The sequence below is a fragment of the Neovison vison genome, chromosome 3 (genome assembly GCF_020171115.1).
Source record: "Neovison vison isolate M4711 chromosome 3, ASM_NN_V1, whole genome shotgun sequence".
In the NCBI taxonomy this organism is placed as follows: Eukaryota; Metazoa; Chordata; class Mammalia; order Carnivora; family Mustelidae; genus Neogale; species Neogale vison.
The window spans coordinates 46,869,956-46,889,591 of NC_058093.1; the positions used below are offsets into that span (position 1 = coordinate 46,869,956).

The 19,636-nt window shown below is 56.1% G+C and overlaps 1 protein-coding gene across 18 annotated transcripts in view; it reads right to left on the bottom strand.

Annotated features, from left to right (window-relative positions):
- The window catches only part of KIF1A (kinesin family member 1A), a 92,342-nt gene that overhangs the window by 51,918 nt on the left and 20,788 nt on the right, over nt 1–19,636 (bottom strand). For 17 of the 18 annotated variants that reach the window (XM_044241985.1, XM_044242001.1, XM_044242000.1 and 14 more), the window contains exons 2-10: nt 17,619–17,783; nt 9,934–10,010; nt 9,200–9,379; nt 8,451–8,516; nt 7,697–7,875; nt 6,586–6,697; nt 5,101–5,178; nt 4,328–4,393; nt 3,781–3,798 (exon numbers count right to left, since the gene is read on the bottom strand). In XM_044241985.1, coding sequence (XP_044097920.1) covers nt 3,781–3,798; nt 4,328–4,393; nt 5,101–5,178; nt 6,586–6,697; nt 7,697–7,875; nt 8,451–8,516; nt 9,200–9,379; nt 9,934–10,010; nt 17,619–17,724 — 882 coding nt within the window. In that variant the 5' untranslated portion in view covers nt 17,725–17,783. Of the gene's footprint in view, nt 1–3,780; nt 3,799–4,327; nt 4,394–5,100; nt 5,179–6,585; nt 6,698–7,696; nt 7,876–8,450; nt 8,517–9,199; nt 9,380–9,933; nt 10,011–17,618; nt 17,784–19,636 lie in introns of those variants that run through there. The other variant, XM_044242002.1, reaches the window with a different exon arrangement.

Here is a 19,636-nt window from a genome sequence, read left to right on the forward strand (position 1 = left end):
CTCTTGGTTCCTTATATCGTTCTTTGCATAGCTCCACCTAGATCCTCACAAAGATCTCTGAGTTCCTCGCATAGTTCCACACTATTCCTTACGGTCCCTGACATAGTCTTTCACAGTTCTTCACACATTTCCCCAAAGGGCTCCTCGCAGCTCCTAACATAGATCCCCCTCATAATTCTGTTTTTTAAAGAGTTCCCTACACGATCCCGAGGCAGCTCCTGACATTTCCACCCATAATCCCACAATCCCTCATAATTCCTGAAAACGTCCTCAGCACTTTCACACTGTCCCCACACCATTTTGCATTCTTCCTCTCACAGTTCCACATAGTTTCTCACAATTCATACAGTTCCCAACAGTTCCTCAGTTCCTCATCTAGTTTCTCACACTTGCCCCACATTTCCTCCCACAGACTTTACACAATTCCTCACACAGTTCCTCACAATTCTTCCAATTCCACACACAGTACTGCACAACTCTATATACAGTTCCACATGGTTTCTCAAACAGCTCTTCTCACAGTTCCTTACATGGTTCCTCATAGAGTTCCTCTCAGATCCTCACATAATTCCTCTTAGTTCCTGACATAATCCTTCACACCACCCCTAACACATTTCCACACATACTTCCCATACAGTTCTTCAAACGGTTCTTCACACAATTCTTCACAGTTCCTCAGTTTCCTCACATAGCTACTCACTTAGTTTCCCCATAACATTCCACATGTTTCCTTACGCAGTGCACACAGAGTTCCTCACAATTCTTCATACAGTCTACATCTATTTCCTTACAGTTCCTCACAATTCCTCACAGTTCTCCACAGGAGTCACCTGGTGCTTTACATGGTTTTCATCTCAGATCCTCTCATAGTTCCTCACCCAGCTCCCCCACACAATTTTTTCCTCTCACAGTTCCACAAAGTCCACATACAATTCCTCACTATTCTTCAGTTTCTCACCCAGTTCCACACACTTTCTCATAGTTCATACCATTCTTCACAATTACCAACAGTCCACACAGTGCCACAAACAGTTCCACACACATATTTTCACACAAATCCTACACAATTTTCCACACACTTTCACACAGATTCCCTCAAAGCTTCTTACACTTTTCCACACAAATCCCTGACATAGTCCATTACACAGTTCTGCATGCATTTCCTCAGAAAGTTTCTCACAGTTCCTCACATTCCTTTTCCCACTGACTATGTGGGAAGTGTGTGTGTATAACTGTGCCAGGAACAGTGTGAAGAACTGCACTGAGACTGTGTGGGGAACTCTGTAAGTAACTGAGAAGAACTGTGTGAGGGACTGCGCACTGTCCCTCACATAGTTTTCCATATAGTTCCCTCACAACTCCTATACTTCCCCCACACCATTTCACATACTTCCTCTCACAGTTCCACAGTTTCTCACAGGGTTCACATATGTTTCCTCACAATTCTCCACATAGTTCCCCACACAGTTCTACCCAGTTCCTCATACTTCCCCACAAATTTCCCCCTATCGGTCCAGAGTTCATCACAGTTCTCCAAAAATTTCCTCAAAAGTCAATCATAAAATTCCCACACAGTCCACCCACACAGTTTCACACACTTGTTACAGTTCTTCAAAGTGCCTCACGATTCTTTACACAGAGTTCCTCTCACAATTCCTCACATAGTTTCTCCCACAGTTCCTTACAATTCTTCATGGAAATCCTCAGAATCATGCAGTTCCTCATGTATTTCCTCAAACTATTCCTCTTAGTTCCTCAAACTGTTCCCCGTACAGTTACCCCACATAGTTTCTTCATAGTTTCCCACTCAGTTCCTCACAGCTACATACAATTCACCACAGTTCCCTCATACAGTTTCACACGCTTCCTCTCACAGTTCCACACAATCTTACACAGTTCCCTACACACTTCCTCAGAAAGTTGCCTCATACTGTTCTCACACAGTTTTTTTTTGTTTGTTTGTTTGGTTTTTTTGGTCCTCAAAGAGTTCCTCTCATTTTCTCACAGTTCTTGACACATTTCTTCACAGTTCCTTCTAGTACCTCAGTTTGCCACACAGTTTATCTCATAGTTCCTCACAGTTCCCACAGGTTCCTCACTGAGTTCCTCATAAAATTCCACACAGTTCTCTCTATACACTTCCTCACATAATCCTTTACAATTCCTCTTGTAAGTCACCAGTATTTCATACAGTTCCACATAGAACACCTCCAAATTCACAGACACAGTTCCCCGCACCATTTCACATACTTCCTTTCCCATTTCAGTTCCATTCAGTGGTTCCTCACACATTCCACACAGTTCCTCACAATACTTGATACAATGCCAGACCTCTTGCATGGTTCCCCCTACTAGTACCTCACACTTGCCCTAGACAGTTCCCCACACAGCTCCTCACATAGTCACTCTTTGTTGCTCACAGGTCCACACACAGTTCCTCAAGGTTCCCCCCACACACAATTACCACATATTTTCCCACACCATTCCAACTATTTCCTATACCTCCACAGTTGCTCACAATTCTTCACATGTTTCCTGCCTAGTTCTTGACACAGTTCCACAGTTCCTCACAGTTCCCACACACAATTCCCACACCATCTCATACACTTCCTCTCACATTGCCTCAGAGTTCCTCACATAGTCTTCACATGGTTCCTCACAGTTCCCACATAGTTCCTTGGTTTCCTCACACAGTTACCCATTTAGCTCCCCATACCATTCTCCATAGTAAGTCCACACAATTACTCATAGTTCTTCATACACTTTCATATGCATTTTGTCACAGTTACAATTCTTCACAGAGTGCCATACGCAATTCCAATTTTCTGTGGTCCCCAATACAGTCCTTTACAGTTCCATGTGCATTTTACCCATTTCTCACACTTCCTCACATCCCTTACACAGTCCTATGCACAGTATTTCACAGTTGCCCACGTAGTTCCTCACAATTCTTCATACAATTCCCACATTTGTCCCAACCCATTTCAGATACTTCCTCTCACAGTTCCTCAGTTTTCACAGTTTCTTACACAATACTTCATAATTCCTCACACTGTTCACAATTCCACACACATTTCCCATAGTTTCTCACAAAATAATTCACATAGTTCCTCACAAATACTCACACTGTTCCTACAGTTAGTTCCTCTCAGATCCTTGCTTAGTTCCTCCCGTGTTTCCTCACAGTTCCTAACACATTTCCCCATACAGTTCCCCACATAGTTGGTCACACTCTTCCTCTCATTTCCTTACGTAATTCCTCATGCTTCCCCACATGGTTCCTCACATTTCTTCCCATGCAATTCCTTACATAAATCAACATTTTTCCATTTCAGCACTCTCACACTGGGCTTTCCAACTACATGGCACAGCTGAGTACCCCTCTACCCGGGTGGCTCTTCCCCACTCCTCAGGTCTTAGCCCTAAAGCTACCTGTCCTATAAAGCTTATGTGGCCATACTGACTAAAGGCTACCTTGTGTATGGGTCATGCTCACAGTCCATTTTTTTCCTTTGTGAGATTTATACCAATTCATAATTCTGTTTCTATGTCTATCATCTATGTCGCCCATCGTGCTGTGGTCCCTGCAGGGCTGTGTTGTTCTAATACACAGCTTCACTCAGAGTTGGGCTCACTGTGTTTGTCTGCTAGGTGCACAAACAAAAGGTACTTTTACTGCCAAGACCTTCGCAGAACTAGTGCTAAAGGCACTCCTTGCTTCTAGCCCCCCAGTGCAATGGCTGAAGACTCCTCCCCCTAAAACTGAAGAAAGCAGCTTACCTTATTGGGCCCAGAGTCCTGGAAAAGAAAGATAGAATCTGAGGACCTGGAGTGAGGCTGGGGACCCAGGGTGTGTGGGGAGGGAAGGACTAGTGGGCTCCAGAGAGCAAAGGAACCCACTGGGTGAGCCAAGTCACCATGAGAGCCCGCGAAAGGCCCATCACTCACCACCTGGCCATCACTGGCCACCCTGGTCCTGACAGGCCAAACAACAGAGTGATCCCTCAGTCTGCTGTTACCCAGCAGCTTTTCCCTCACCCCAAACTATTTAAGAAAAAGATTGGGGCCTTGTAAGAATTGTCCTTCTCTGGACAAAAGCCTAGGTGTCTTGATGAATGGCCAGTACTGGTGGGGAAATTTTGACACCATCTGTAGCCTAGGGACACACACCCTTCACATCTCCCAGATTTTCCTTGAACCCCAGGCACCCTGATAGAGATAGCACTTGGCACAGGTATGACAAGCTCCCAGCATCCTTCCAGAAGGAAGGACAGGGAGCCACAACCCATCCCATCCATCCAGTTCTAGAAACCCAAAGGTAGCTCACCATTTCAGCCAGAGCAGAGATCACCTTCCCCAGCGTGGTCAAGGACTTATTGATGTTGGCTCCCTCCTGTGTGTGGAGAAGACAGTCAGGACATCAGGAAGCCTCAGGACCCTCTTGCTCCAGAGTGATCCCCTGGGGCCTCATGCCATGAGACAAGGAGCTAAGGCCGCCAAGCCCTGATTGTTCATCCAGGACTCCTTGGAGCACAGGGGGCTCTGGCAAGAGGCCAGGCAAAGGCCCACCCTGGCCAGGGGAGTACACTTGCCCTGCTTCTTCCAGGCTCCCTGGGGGTCCTCGTAACATCTCATACCAGCCCTGGGGCCCAGCTGGTACAATTTCCAGAGCCTCTTCCCACCCACAATTTGGGTATTGTGGCACCAAAGGGAGGCTGGAACATGAAGGCTCTCCTTCCTGACACTGAAGACTGCTTTGACAAGAGACTGTCTGCCTCACAGCCTGTGTTCTGGAACAAAAGCCACACACCAGTACCCAAGTCACTGTGAGGGCCGCGAAAGGCCCAGCTTTCCTGCTGGGGTCTCTGTCCTTGTTGGCCCCTAGCCAGTGTGCCGGGCGCAGCCCTCTGACTCCTCTCACCTCCTCCTGTGCCCCCGGCTCTCCCTGCCTGGGCTCGCCCTGTATGGGGGTGGCCCCAACCCCCTCCAGCCCGAAGACAGGCCCTCCTGCCCAGCCCACCCCAGAGCAAGCCAGCCTCAAAGACACGGCCGCCAGGTGAGCGAGGTGCAGGGTCACAGACACGCTAGTCCAGCCCCTACCTTGAGACGCGTGCCCTTGGCTCCTGTGGAGTCAGCCCGCTCACTCCCAGCCAGGTCCACCAGGCTGATCTTGCTCACCTGAAACAGCAACTGTGTCAGATGCAGGAGAGGCCGCAGGGCCACTGTGGGGACATGGCCAAGCCCTTCCCTGGGCCTGATGGTCTCTGACCCTGCACTTTCCCTCCCTTCACAGCTTGTCCGAGGCTCTGCCTGAGGTCAAAGCCCACATCCCTGAGAGGCTGTGTGCCCCTAAAATGTCTGCTGCCGCTGTGCTGCTCTCAGCACACAGGGTGCTCTTCATCTGTCGGCACGGAATTCTCCACAGAGCTCCCCAGGGTGTCCTGTCACCTGTTTCCACAGATGGGCTCATTGTCTATGGTGGGATTTGAATCCAACTCCAGAGCTCCAGCGGCTCAGCTGCCTCACAAGGGCACAGCTGGTTGGCCCAGTGACCGGGCGGTGGGGGGGAGGAGGTGACACTGTCATGGCCTGGGCTATGCTGCCACATGGGTTCCAGAAAAACCCAGGCCCTCCCGATCCATGGCCACTGCAGATGCAGACAGGACTTGCCCAGACTTTAACAGCCAGAGACCCTCTTGGTGCCCAGAGCCCATGCTGGGTGGCAGGGGGTGGGAGGGTGTCACAGCAGGTGGCCCCCAGCCCAGTCCACCCTGTTCCAGTTCCACACTCTGCCCACCCAGGCCCCACTGGGCCATCGTGACTCTCTGCGAGGAGGGCACCAGGCTGAGGTGACCCTGGCATGACTGGGGCCTAAGTGGGGCTAACTTCTCCCAGACACCCTGCAGTCCCTGGGGTGCTGCCAGTCAGGAGGGGACTGGGACACCCCCAGGAGAAGGCCTGGACCATGGGTCAGGGGAGATAACATGGAGAAAACCTGACACCCAGAGACAGAGCCACCAAGGGACAGGAAGAAGCTGTGAGCCAGCCAGGCTGCCCCTTGGGGAACACAGAGACCACATGTCTGGACAAGGTGTCTGTCCGGGGCCACCACGCAGGCCAAGACGTGTGGGAAAGGCATCTGGAGCCGCAGGCGGGGTGGCGCCGGCCAGCACAGCCTCAGCTTTGTGCCTATGGATGCCAGGGCCCCCGCTCCCGCCCGTTGGTCAGGCCCCACGGTCACCCCTGTGACAGGCGCTCATCCCACCCACGGCCCCCGGCCCTCGAGGGCTGCCAGCACCCACTGCGGTACAGCTCTGGGGCCAGCCCTCCTGGGTCCCCTGTCCCCACCACAACTACCAGGCAGAAGGCAACCTGGGGTAGATGCTGGGTGGGACCCAACGTCGAGATAAGGTGGCCTTGCAGGCCCAGCCACCAGGCTGGCGGTGGTGAGGGCCTGGCACCCAGCATGGGGGACACGGCGCATGCCCTGTGGGTCGGCAGTTGCCCTAGCCTCCTCGTCCTGCCTGACAGGACTGACCCCCGCCCCCTGCCCAGACGGCTGCCATCTGCCAAGGCCACACTCACTTTCTCCGTGGTGATGTCGGTCTCTGCGTCGTGGCGCTTCTGGGTGAAAATGATGTTGAAGACCGCGTGGGAGCGGCTGCTGGTTTCATTCATGTTTGTGGCTGCCACGGTCCTGGGGGGAACAGAAGCCACACAGGGTTACCTGTTATCCCGTGGTAGGGAGTGAGTGTGGCTGATGACCCAGCTGGGCCTGCTCCCCTTGGCTCCCGGGGGTTGCCCTGCCCAGCCACATGCTGGCTCTGCCTCCTATCACGGCACGAGGAGGGCCCCACCGACCGGGCCACCAGTAGCAGCCGGGAGCCCCTGTCAAGGGGCTCCACAGAGCCCAGATGACCCTCACACAACACAGAAAAGCCCCACCCAGGAGGGAAAGAGGGCGCCCATCTCTGTCCCAGTCTGGGGAGGGCCAGAAGCAGGCCCCGGGGGCAGAGCCCAAGGCAGCCTGTGGGGAGTCGCGGAGCTGCGCCCCATGCTGCTGAGGTATGGAGACCACAGGGCGTCCACTGGACCAGGCTCACCATCTGAAAGCCCCCAGCAGGGAGAGGCCTCTTCAGAACAGCGCACTCACAGGGCCGTGACGGCTAGAGGCCCCTCACCCTCCTGGAGGCCCCGGGCAGCAGAGAGGGGAACTGGGCCATGACTGCGGGGCAGACCCCCAGCACAGTGAAGCCAGGGAGACAGACGGCCTGTGCCCTGCGATGCCTTCCCTTCGGCCCTTCTCTGAGAGGCTCTACCCTGTGCCCTATCCGGAGAGCCATTCGCCCTCAGAGAAGGCAAGACTGGCCCTCCTGACCATGGAGCCTGACAGGGCAGCTGCCCACGGGAAGGGCCCCTGGGAAGCCACCACAGATGACACCAGTGCCCCCCAAGGGAGCAAACCAACACCACCCCCCCAGGGGAACAGCCCTTACACAGGAGATGGGGTGGGGATCTGGAGACCCCTCCCAGGCTGGCATGTATCCTCCGTGGCCTCAGGCCCCCGGGGCCCACCCTGCAACTGCAGAGATGGGGGAGGTCTTGGACAGACCGAGAGGTGCTCCAGGGACCAGGCCTTCCACAGGGGCATGCAGCAGCAGGCATGGGGAGGACAGACCAGCCACCCGGCACGCACCTGGCCTTGTTCCCTGAGTCCATGAGGTCCTGGATGTCATTGTAAGAGGTGACCGCCAGCTTGGAGAGGTCCTCCACATATGGCCCCAGCAGTGGGTGCTCCCTCACACGCAGGTTGCCCTTGTTCTTGGGATTCAGGAGGTCGCGTACGCGCTCACAGTAAATCTCCATGTAGCTGACCTGCAGGGCAGAGACATTCTCTCAGGGACCCCAGGCAGGGAGCTGGGGGCATGGGGGCCACCAGCAGAGAACCACCCCCAAGGTGGGGATACAGGGCTGTCATCAGGGACTCTTAAGATAGGGGTAGGGGCCACCTGCTGGGTAGGGGGAGGCATGCAAAGGACCCCCAGCCCATGTGAGTGCAGGAGCTGGGCTGTCAGCCCATCCGCTCCAGCTGGCCTCCCCCTCCTACCCGCCCCCCATCCTGGGGGCCCGTCCAGTGGGAACACCCCAGGGGCACTGCGGCCACAGCAGAACCAGGCTATGCAGTGTGGAGACACCTGTCCTCACACCTGGCACAGAGAGCTACTTAATCAACACTCACTGAGCAGGGGACCACCCCTCACTTCTCTGTGCCCAGCATGTCCCTGGGCCCTGAGTGGGTACCCTGAGTGGGTTACTACATGCATGCACGAGTGACAAGCTCAGGGACCAACCAGGGGCGGGGACTTGCTTTAAACCAGAAAAGCACTGCTGTCCCTGCCTGGACCACCTCCCCCTCCGTGCTGGAGTCACAGACACTCAGGGAGCCCTACCTCCACGGAGTAGGACATGTTGTCATTGGTCGTGTCGTTGATTCGGGAGAACAGGTCCTCACAGAGCTGCGGGGCCGAGGACACAGCATCAGATGATGGGGACAATGGGGCTGTTCCTACAGGCCTGCCCCCAGGTGCTGGGGGCAGCCCGAGCTCTCCAGGCCTCTCCTGCTCCCCAATAGTCCATCTCAAATACACTGAGAAGGCCTGCACCCTAAGAGTAGCTGTCTTCTGCTTAAGTCCTGGAGTCCTTTTGGATGATATCCGATCCTTTCCCACTTTCTGTGTGCCGTCCTTGTCTACACTGGGTGGGCAAGGGTGTCTTATGCTATAGACTACCTGGCATTCTCCCCTGCCCAGGCCAGGTCAAGCGCTAACCAGCATAGATCCAGAGGCCTGCCTAGGGGAGCTGGTGGGGTGGAGGCCAGGGTCCCAGCAGTACTGAGGCATCTGTCTCAGCCTTAAGTTACCCAAAGGGCCCCCCTCATCCAAGCATCTCTCTCTGCCCAGACGACCAGGCCTCACAGAGCCCTGCACTAGGGTCTAGGGCTCCAGCCTCTTCAGGGCAGCTCTGCCCCTTGCTGCTCCACCGTGCCCTCTGCCCTTCCGGTTTACCTTCCGGTCTGGATCCTGTCCTCCTGTGGCTACTCTCTCAGGGCACCCTGCCGGGTCCTTCTGCCTCAGTGGGTGCAGACCCATCTGGTTTGCCCTTATGCGGCCCTGTGCCACCTTCCCTGACCCCTGCGTGCCTGTGGGATGATGCCCTGCTGGTCCTTCTCCTGCTTGCCCATCATGGTGTAGGACTTGCCGGCCCCGGTCTGCCCGTAGGCGAATATGCACACATTGTAGCCCTCGAAGGCGTGCTGCAGCATCTCCTCTCCAATGTCCCGATATACCTGCTTCTGGGAGGCGTAGTTGATGTCCTCGGGCTGGAAGACAGGAGGCCACACGGCTGTAGGAGGCCAGATGCACCCCTGTACCCCCACCCCTGCACACTCCCTGTACAGGGGTCCTAACCCTGCCCAGCAGGGTGCACTCCCCGGGGAAGGGGCTGGAAGGCGCTGGCCAGAAGGCATTTCTGCAGAGTGAGTGGGCTGTACCAGGGTCAGAGGCAGGAACAGGAGACAGAATGCTCAAAATGAAGGCATGGCCAGCAGCCTTGGGACTGGGAGGGCGGGACGGGAGGCCCAGGGAGCCCAGGGACTGGGCTACCATGTGGAATGCTCTCCTAACAGGACTGCTTTACGCAGGCCCCAGGGGTTTACCCTAACAACGCATGTCACCACTGAGGGTGACCTTCCACATACAACTTGGGTCCCCTCTCCGCCCCGCCCTGGGTCTCAAACCTGTCCCTCCTTCCCCTGCCCCAGCGGCAGCCTTGTTTAGAGACACAGACATCTCAGAGAGGTCAGGGGACAGGTCGAACATCCACACAGCTGCAGCCCAACCCCCCACCTCCCGCGAGCCCCAGCCCTGGGCTTACCGAGGTGTGTGACCAGTAGGAGTAGTCGAAGCTGAAGCTTTTGGGGGTCTCCTTGGGCTGTTTGGGGTTAATGATGGCTGCAGAGGGGGACAGGCATGGCAGTTAACCCTCTGCTGGGGGGACAGGCCATCAGCATGTGGTACATACCCCCCAGACAGGTACCCCAAAAGAGGGAGGCCTCTGGCCCAGACAAGCCAGTCCACCAGGGGGACAGGACCAGGGCTCCAATTCCAGGCAGACAGGCCATGTGTGCCCCTTTCCTCCGTCAGGTGGACCCTGCTGCCCATATATGCCTCCTCATGGCACCCAGACGGGTTCCTTCCTGCAGACGTGGGTCAGCCCACCTCCATGCCTCGGTCCAGCCCTTCTCCCCACCCCACCCCTCTGCTCTGCACACACGTGTCCGAGACACACACAGAGGCTGGAGACCGTGGGCAGGGTCGAGCTCTTCTCCCTGTGTGGCTCATTACCGTGTGGCTCATTCATGCACCACGGGATTCCATCGCAGGTCACACAGCTCGGCCCTCCTGCCCCATGCTGCTGGTGCCTTGTGGGCCTGCTCTCACAGGCTTCCCTGGCACCATCTTCTGCAGGGTCCCCGCCCCCAGTGAGTGGCACGTGACACTGGCCAGAGGTACCACACCCAGAATGTCATTTTTTCAAGCCAGGAACAAAGCCACAAAAGTGTGGTGGTGCCATCAGCCACCAGCTGTACCAACCACAGAAACTGGCAGGCCCTCACCCTAGGCTGCTTTGCCCCAGGCCGGCAAGGAACCCCACTCCAGTGTTTCCCATGAGCCAGAGTCACAGGCACATGCACCTTGGGGTCAGGCAGGAGCCACCGAGGCCCCTAACCCCATCAGGCCACCCACCCACTGCCTACTGGGCCACCATCCAAACCTGCAACTGCCCTATAGGCAGGCCTCGCAGCCATTTGCTCGGCCCAAGTGCCCCACTCCCAGCACAGGCTTTGCCTGCAACCTGTCCCCAGGGATGACTCAGTTTTGGGCCCCAGACCCCAGGTTTGAGGAGTTCTAGGAGATCACCCAGCACGTTTGGGAAGCAAGCAGATGGAGCAGGTGACTGACCGTCACAGTGCTGTCCTTGGAGCCAAGCGCAGCTTACATCCATGCTGCCTCCAGGAGCAAGGCCGAGGACAGAAAGCAGCCCTGCTTTCAATTCCTGAGGGGGACCTGGGGATGCAGCCACTGGAACCCCAAGCGCAGATAATGCCAGCGCCACGGAAACAACAATCACAGCACCTCCTAACCCAAGCCCGGGCCAGGCCCCCGATGGCCCTCCACCCCGTCCGGCCTGCTTCCCTTTGTCCGGTGTGACCCTTGCCCGGTTCTGGGTGCCGACCTCGCTCTGACCGTGTCCTGGTGCTGGGGAGTTTGCCATGTACCTCTCCTGGACTGCGGGCTCCCTGCGGCGGTGGCGGGGGGCTCCCAGGAACAGAGCACAGCTGTGCTCAAGGAATACTGAGTGACTGGGGACAGCCAACAGTGAGGGACAAAAGGCGGGAGCTGGCCACAGGAGAGTTGGCCACGAGGACCATCAGGCAGAGGTCTTTCAGCACTCAAGACTGCCTGTCACCTCTCCCCATTCCCTCCTGGGGGTCCCATGGACTCTTGGGACCTTTACAGATGGGATCTGAGCTCCAGATGCAGTGAGACTGGAAGCCAGGATCCACCTGGGCCCGGCTCCTCACCAGGCACACTGGGACAAGGCCACTCCACTAGAGCAAGACCCTCCCTTCAGGGGCTTGAGTTTCTCCTTGTGTGGCACTAAGGAGGAAGGAAGGGTCCTCCTGGGGCGTGCTCCTGCCAGGCCGGGGTGGCGGGGGGTGGGGGGTGGGGGTGGGGGTGGGGGTGGGCAGGGCCCCTCCAGAGAGTGCACAATAGAGGGCACACAAGGCACAGGCACCTGCCAGGGATGGAGATGTGGCTGGTGGGAGCCCCAGCTTGGACAGGGAAGGGAGGCAGGGAGGGACTGATGGAAGCCAGTGTGTGCACGTGTGAGAATGTCAGTGTGTGCATGTCTGTGTGCGAGAGTGTGTGTGCATGTGAGTGTGTGAGAGAGCATGTGTGCATGTGTACATACATGTGTGTGCAAGTGGGTTGTGCACATGTGTGTGAACATGTGTGCACCCATGTGCATGTGAGAGCATGCTGCACAAGTGTGTGCACACGAAAGAGTGTGTGTGTGCATGTGTGTTCATGTAAGCCCACGCATGGGCGAGCTGGTTTACCAGCAGCCCACCGTGGCACACTCGCAGGACTGGGGAGATGGCTCACTGCAGCAGAGCAGAACACTACTGGGCTCTCAGGGAACAGAGAGTCCAAACCCTCGGCGCCAGCATCCCTCATGCACAGGAGCGCTCACCTCCTTCCCTCTCCCAACCCACTGGGACAGCTCCCTCCACCAGATGTGGCTCCCAGCCGCCCCTGCCCCGTCACTGCACCCCTTCTTAATGCTGCAAGACACTGCCTTTGTCCCTGCTGGTCCTGCTCCATTGGGTACTGATGTGTGCGTTGCCTGCCTCCCCACTAGTGTGTCACCCAAGGGCACTAAGAGCCTCAGTCCTGCTGCCCTGGGGTTCCAGAGGGCAGCCTCCTAAGGCCTGTGCCCAGCAAATGTTTACTGATGACCTGAAGGGCCCTCATGTCCACCCTGCTCTTCCCATGCAGCCACACATGATGACACACATCACAGAGCCTTGGTCTCCCCATCCATGCCTTGGGAACTGTCCTCATCCATGCCGGACGACGGGGACAACACACATAGCCACCACTGCGACTCTGTGAGCAGGATACCCACTGCAATTCTAAGGGAGAAGAATTCTAAGGGAGCAATTCCAGGGGAGAAGACGGCTCCAAGCTGTGTAGCCCTCCCTGGGTGGGGCTGGCAGGAGAGACAGGCACCCGCCCTCTGGGCTGAGGCTTGTGCCCCAGCTCCTGGCCTCCAGGGCTCCTCTGTGGACACCGTGAACAGGCCTGCCTGCAGTGATGCCACCGCCGAGCTCCCTTCTGTGGCCTTCCATTCCCAGGCTCACTCTATCTGGAGCCTAGAACATTCTAGAACAGTAAGAGCAAATGGAGGCTTAGATGAGTTAGGCGTTTGCAACACCTGGGTCTGTGCAGAGGGCTGCTGATTGACAAGGGCCTTTGGGAGAAAGACCCCTAGAGCATAGGAGAAGGGTCTGGAATGTTCCAGAATGGTGGTCACTGCGTGAAATCACACTGGGACCAGCTTGCCAGGATCTAGGAGGAGGGCTGGAGGCAAGAAGGCCAGGCTGAGCATGGGCCTGTGGAGCCTGGTTGGGCTGGGGACAGGCCCTGGATGTATTGGCCCTGTGGCCTTGGTCTGTCCCCTCTGCTCCAGAGGCACTGTCCTGGGTGAGGAGTGTCTTCCCCAAATTCACATCCACTGGGAACCTCAGCACGTGACCTTCTTTGGAAATACAGTCCTGGCAGATGAGATTAGTAATGATGAGATGGTGCTGATTAGGGCGGTCTATATATAAGAAGTAGGGTCCACCAGAGATAGACAGACAGACATGCACAGGGAAAAGCCCACGTGAGGACAGAGGCCAGCCCAGGCCTGTTGCAGCCTCCACAAGCAGGAGACAGGTCAGGAGCACATTCTCTCAGAGTCTCAGAGGAAACCAAACCTATGGACACTTTGGCAAAATCACTTCTATCTCAGTTCATCTGTCCCCGGAAACAGACTTCCCCCAGGTGCAGAGGGCCTTGGGGTGCCGGCTGGCCCATGGGGGACACAGGAGGCAGGAGACGCAGGCCCAGCCTTTCCTACAGGGCCTCAGCGGTGCAGGGACAGAAATACCCCCAACCAGAGCCTTCCTCTGTAGGATCAGAAGGACTCAGAAGACGGGAAACCCTGCCAGATGTCCCCATGTCTGCTGTCTTGCACAGTGGGAACGTGCAAGACACACAGGACGTCTGCACCCCTAGGTAACCTCCACTGGCCTGCCAAGGGGCGGACGGAAGCATTTGCCATGCTGTTTGCCTGGCTCACAAAACCAGCAGATCTGGCCCATTCAAGGGAAGGGCATTGTTCATTCAGGTGATAAACACAGGAGGACAAAGGATGTTTAGCAGTGAATGTTTCTAATGTGCATGTGTCAGCACGGCTTCGAGAGGCCCATTCAGGGACCCGGCATCTCCTGTGAGCACCTGGATCTGAGATCCAAGAACTGTGTCAACATCCCAGGGGGTGGATCGGGGAAGGCAGGATGGCCTCCCACCCTGACACTCACGGCCTGGCACGGGGCCCTGACGAGCCAGTGCGTGGCCAGAGTGGCCACGCGGTCCGCTCCCCAGAGTCTCCGTATTGCTGGGCAAGTGCTCCCTGCTAAAAACACGAGCTGGCCCTAAGGCCTTGCATAGCCTCCACAAAGAGCACCATCCCCGCCCCTTCTCACGGGCCCCACTTACACTGACAACGTGGCTGTGAGCTGCCGCCCAAACAGCTCCATGCATGCCCACCTCAGCCTGGCTGGGGGACCCCCCACAACTCTGCCCCAGCGTCGTCCAGGAAGAAAACCCATTCCACAGATAAGCTTTCCTGCACCGAGGGCTGGAGGGTGTCCCTCTCCTCTGGGCTCCCCCAGCCTTCACCCAGACTTCTGACATGGCTTCTAGCACTTTCTACCAGTACCATCACTGCTCTGTTTTCTCCCAGATGAATACAGCTTCCCGAGTGACTGTCTCAATTATCCATTCTTCTGACACTTCTTTCCTCTCTGTCTGTCTGTGTCTCTGCGTCTCTGTCTTTCAGGCCAGAGGCCAGTCAGAGCTTTCAACCCCACAGCCCATCATCTCCTCCAGCTGTCTGCTTCCCTGGCACCTGTCCCACCCTATCTGAGACCACTCCCAAGCTCCATGGGAGACGGGTCTGACTCTGATGTGTTGTTCTATATCCTGCCAGCTCCCAGAGGGTGTGGTCACCTGTGAGCCGCTCCTGCCCAGACTCCCAGCTACTGTCTGAGGTGAGGGTGGTGCTGTCAGGGCCTGGTCCAGGAGGGAACAGGGGTCCCCACCATCATTCTTGATGTCTGGGATCATCTGGCAGTGACATGGCAGACCCTGTCGGCTCCTTGGGCACATGTCTTCTGCCCACCCAGGGTCACAGCTCCCAGCAAAGGTCATGGTTCCCAGCCTGCAGTTACTTCTCATCAGAAGTCACAGTTTCCACCAGGGGTCACAGTTCCCACCACAGGTAACAGTTCCCACCAGAGGTCATGGTTCTCAACAGGCGTCACAGTTCCCATCAGAGGTCATGATTCCCACCAGGGGTCACAGTTCCCACCAGAGATCACAAATCCCATCAGAAGTCACAGTTCCCACCAGGGGGTCACAGTTTCCACAAGAGATCACAAATCCCACCAGAGGTCACAGTTCCCACCAGAGGTCACAGCTCCAACCAGGGGTCACAGTTCCCACCAGAGGTCGCAGTTCCCATAAGGAGTCGCAGTTCCCACCAGTAGTCATATTTCTCATCAGAGATCATGGTTCTCACTAGGGGTCACAGTTCCAACCGGGGGTAACAGTTCTCACCCGGGGTCATGGTTTGTATCTAGGGGTCACTGTTCTCACCCAGGATGTCATGGGTCCTGCCCAGAGTTCACAGTTCCTGTGCAGGCCTTGGCTTCCAACCTTTAGGCATGGGTCACACCCCCTGAGCACCTGCTCAGGTCATAAGGAAACCAAGCCCCTGGACCAACCCTTGGCTCATGCTGGGGAAGATGCTGGACAAGCAGCCAGCCTCAGGGGAGGACAATGCGGAGATACATTCTCTATGCCAGAGGGTCCCAGTGACCCAACCCCTGCTGTCTGGGGCAGCCACCCATGCATCAGCATCCTCCACAGCTTCTCCCCAGGTCCACGTTCTCTCCCCACATAGCCTGGGACCCCCTCTTTAATAAACCTTTGGCACCCAAATCCTCACATCAGGGTCTGCTTCCAAGGACCCAGTGGAGGCAACACCATTCCTAAGCACTGTGACAGAACCTCAGATGCACATGGCCACACTGTGCCCAGTGGCCCCTGAGTGAGCTCTGAGCGGGACCTCCACAACCTGCCCACCCGGGATGAAGGAGTCTGAAAAGACCACCTCCCCATCCCCACACCTTCCCAGAGAGCCTAAGTTACCCAGAGCATTCTAGAGACCCCTGAATCCTCACCCCCTCAACAGGCCTAGGGAAGCAGCTGCCTTCTACTCTGAGTGCCTCTCCCCTTGGCCAGCCCCTCCCTAAACACCTGGAGAGCTGGTGTGGGGGGTGAGGCCGGCCATCCATCCCACAGCCTCTGGGGGAAATGAGAGCCAGCACATGGTACGGCATGTGGCCCCTGAGCCTAAGGTGACAGTCGCGGTCACTGCTTGAGGGACCCCAGGGGCAAACCACTTGGCTGAGCCCGGAATTCTCGTTTTAAGTCACAGGCCTGGAGGCAGACTGTTAGTCAGCTGGAGACATAACCCAGACACTGCCTCAGTTTTCATGAGACCAAAACAAGTCCCCCCAACTTCTGTGTTAGAAGCAAAGGTGCATGGGGGGCAGGAGGGTCTCCCGGGTCTGGCCATGCTCCACTTCTTGGCCTGGGTGCTGCTTGGGTTGAAAGAATCTGTCCACTCGTCTGCATGAGGGGACAACATGATCCACAAGTTCAAGGCCAGGGAGCAAAGGCCAGGCAGGGAGTGGGTGCTGTTTCCCTCCAGCAGCCTGTGTGCTAACAAAGCTGTCAGGGCCCACCTGCCTTCCTGAGCACCACACTGTCATTTCCTCCCTAACTCCCACCTGTTAACATGGGGACTGCAGGCCTCCTCTCCTCAGGAATGTTCGAGACGACTTACAGTCGTAAACAAGGGAAAAGAACAGGTTGGAATGAACTGACATATATATGTATAAGTGGGGGGCAGCTAAAGTGAGATGAGATCCAGAACCTCACGTGCTGGTGGGAAGTGGGCCCCCAATTCACATTATCCTGAGCCTCAGAAGGTGACCTTCTTTGGAAACGGGGTCTTTGGAGATGGAATTAGCTGTCACAGTGAGATCACACCAGATCAGGGTGGGTCCTACATCCGGGGATCAGCATTCTGTTCTCTTTTTGTGTTTCAAGTCGTTATTTAAATGCTAGTTCAGGTGCATGGGTGGCTCAGTGGGCTAAGCCTCTGCCTTCAGCTCGGGCCCTGATCTCAGGGTTCTGGGATCGAGTCCCACATCAGGCTCTCTGCTCATTAAATGCTAGTTCGGTCACATATCTTGGAGGACTGGTTTCAGTGACCGTCCACTCTACCCACAAGACCCAGTGCTGACAGCAAGTGTCCTCCTGAGGGCCCAGCATCCACCTAGCCCACCCGCCCTCCACCTGTGAAGGCCACCGGCCACCGCAGGCCACAGGCCCAGACAGCCGAACCAGCTGGAGCCGCAGGAGGCAGGAAGGAGTCTGGTCTAGACGGTCAGAGGCAGCAAGACCCTGTCAATACCTTGACTTTAGACACTGGCCTTCAGAACTGTTGTAGGAGCCACCCCACCCCCACTGGTGGTCATCTGTTGCCACCAGCTCAGGGAATCGGTACCCCATGTGTCGATGAGGGAGCTGGGGTGGGGGGCTGCCCAGGCCCCAGCGACGAGCTGCCCATGGCCACCCATGACCAGTACTCACTGGTGGTACTTCCGGACATCTGGATGATGCACTTGGAGTCTCGGCTCATCTCCCGAGAATTGAAGGGGCGGACGCGTACCGCCACCTTCACCGAGGCCCCGGCCATCGTGCCGGCCTTTGTGGGTCACCCTTAGCAGTGCTGGGAGCCCGAGTGAGCGTGGAGACCTTGAGAAAAAGGGAGACATGAATTAGAAACAATACAGAAAGGCAGAACAGCTACTTCTGGGGGCCAGCAAACTTCTCCCTTCCAAAATCCCACTAAAGGAGGCCTGCGTGTGTTGCCAATCCAGAGGGACAGGGGGCTGCAGCGGGGGTGGCTATGGATGAGAAACACCACAAGTACAGCCTGGCTTAGCAAGCCTGGAAATCCGGAGCCTAACGAGAAACAAGCCAATGCACTCAGTGGGACCCAGAAAGGCTCCTGGCACCTCTGAAAGTGGCATCCGGGTGGGACCAAAAATGGATGTTGATGGAAAGCCAGCATTAAACCTGTCATGGGTTAAATTCTGTCCCCTCAAAATCCCTGTGTTGAAGTCCTAAACCCCAGGACCTCAGAATGTGACCTTATTTGGAGACAGGGTCCTTGCAGATGTGATTGGTAAAGATGAGGTCACGCAGGAGTCTGGTAAGCCCCGGACTCAACATGGAGTCCTTACGAAAGAGAACAACTGGACAGACACATACCAGGACAGTGTCAGGTGAAGACAGAGGCAAAGATCCAGGCGATGCTTCTGCAAGCCAAGGAATGGCTAAGGTGACAGCAGACAAAGCCCAGAAGGAAGCCCCCCTGTCCACACCTGACCTCTGACTTTCAGCCTCCAGACTGGGAGACAATATGTCTCTCTTCTCTAGGCCACCAGTCTGTGGAATCATGTTTCAGAGCCCCTGGCAGACTAGGGAAGACCCCCAGGGCCCCGCCCTCCCCCACCACCTGGCAGGAGAGAGCCCTGCCCATCCTGGGGACCCGCGGCCCAGATGAGGGCGGGCATGGAGCACCTGCTGAAGGGGCAGGGTTGAGGCACCCCCAAGATGCCTAGGCCTGAGATCCCCTTGCAGAGTTCATGGCTGGGGGGACCTGCCAGGACGTCACCCTCCAGCAAAAAACACAGACGCTGAAACCACCAGGAAAGGAGCAAGCAGCAAGGAACAGTGCAGGAAAGAGAAGAAAAGTATTTTTTAAATTCCTTGTAATTAATATTCTCAGAGAGAAAAATTGCTATGCCCACGAATGGGTGGAGAATGCTATTTTCAAAAGGGCTGTCTAATGAATATGAGAGGTTTTGGAAATTAAAAATATGAAAACATAAACTTTGAAAGTAAACCAAAAGGTTGGAATTAAGTAATTTTCCATGAAAGGGAAGAGATAAGATTTGAGGACCAGGGAAAAGGAGCCACTGAGAGAGAACTCAAGGAAACCTCCCAGGACCGCCAGTCACGAGTCTCCAAACTCAAGCATCACCACTCACCCCGCTGGCAGGAGAAAGTCACACACCAAGCAAACTGAGGCTAACGGAAAGATTCTGGTAGCTTCCGGAGAGAAATACAGACCACAAACGGTGGAGAATGGGAATGGCATGAGCATCTCACACAGACCCCAGAGATTATAGAGAAACACATCCAAACTGCTGAGGAGCAGTGGGGACAGTAAGGGGGGGCCAGTCTTTGCTGGAACATGGGGAATGGTGGGGGTCCCTGCTGGGGCATGCGGGATGGCAGGGAAGGGAAGCAGCCAGGGGGATCCTGGGGAGGCCAGGGAGGGGCAGGGAGGGAGGCACAGCACAGAGCTGCCCCGGGCTCCAAGGCAGGGCCAAGTGTCCCTGCAGGCAGGAGTATAGTAACAGGCACTGGGGGACAGTCCCATGGTGCTGTGGCAGCGCAGAGCCTCTGGCCCCACCTGGCGGGCAGGCAAATATTCAAAGGAATCACAAAGCAACAGAAAAATCTTGTTTGCGCCAAAGCTAGAGCTGCTGAAGACCCGATGATACATGGGTGAGTCTCCTGAGGCTGAGGCTGAGCCA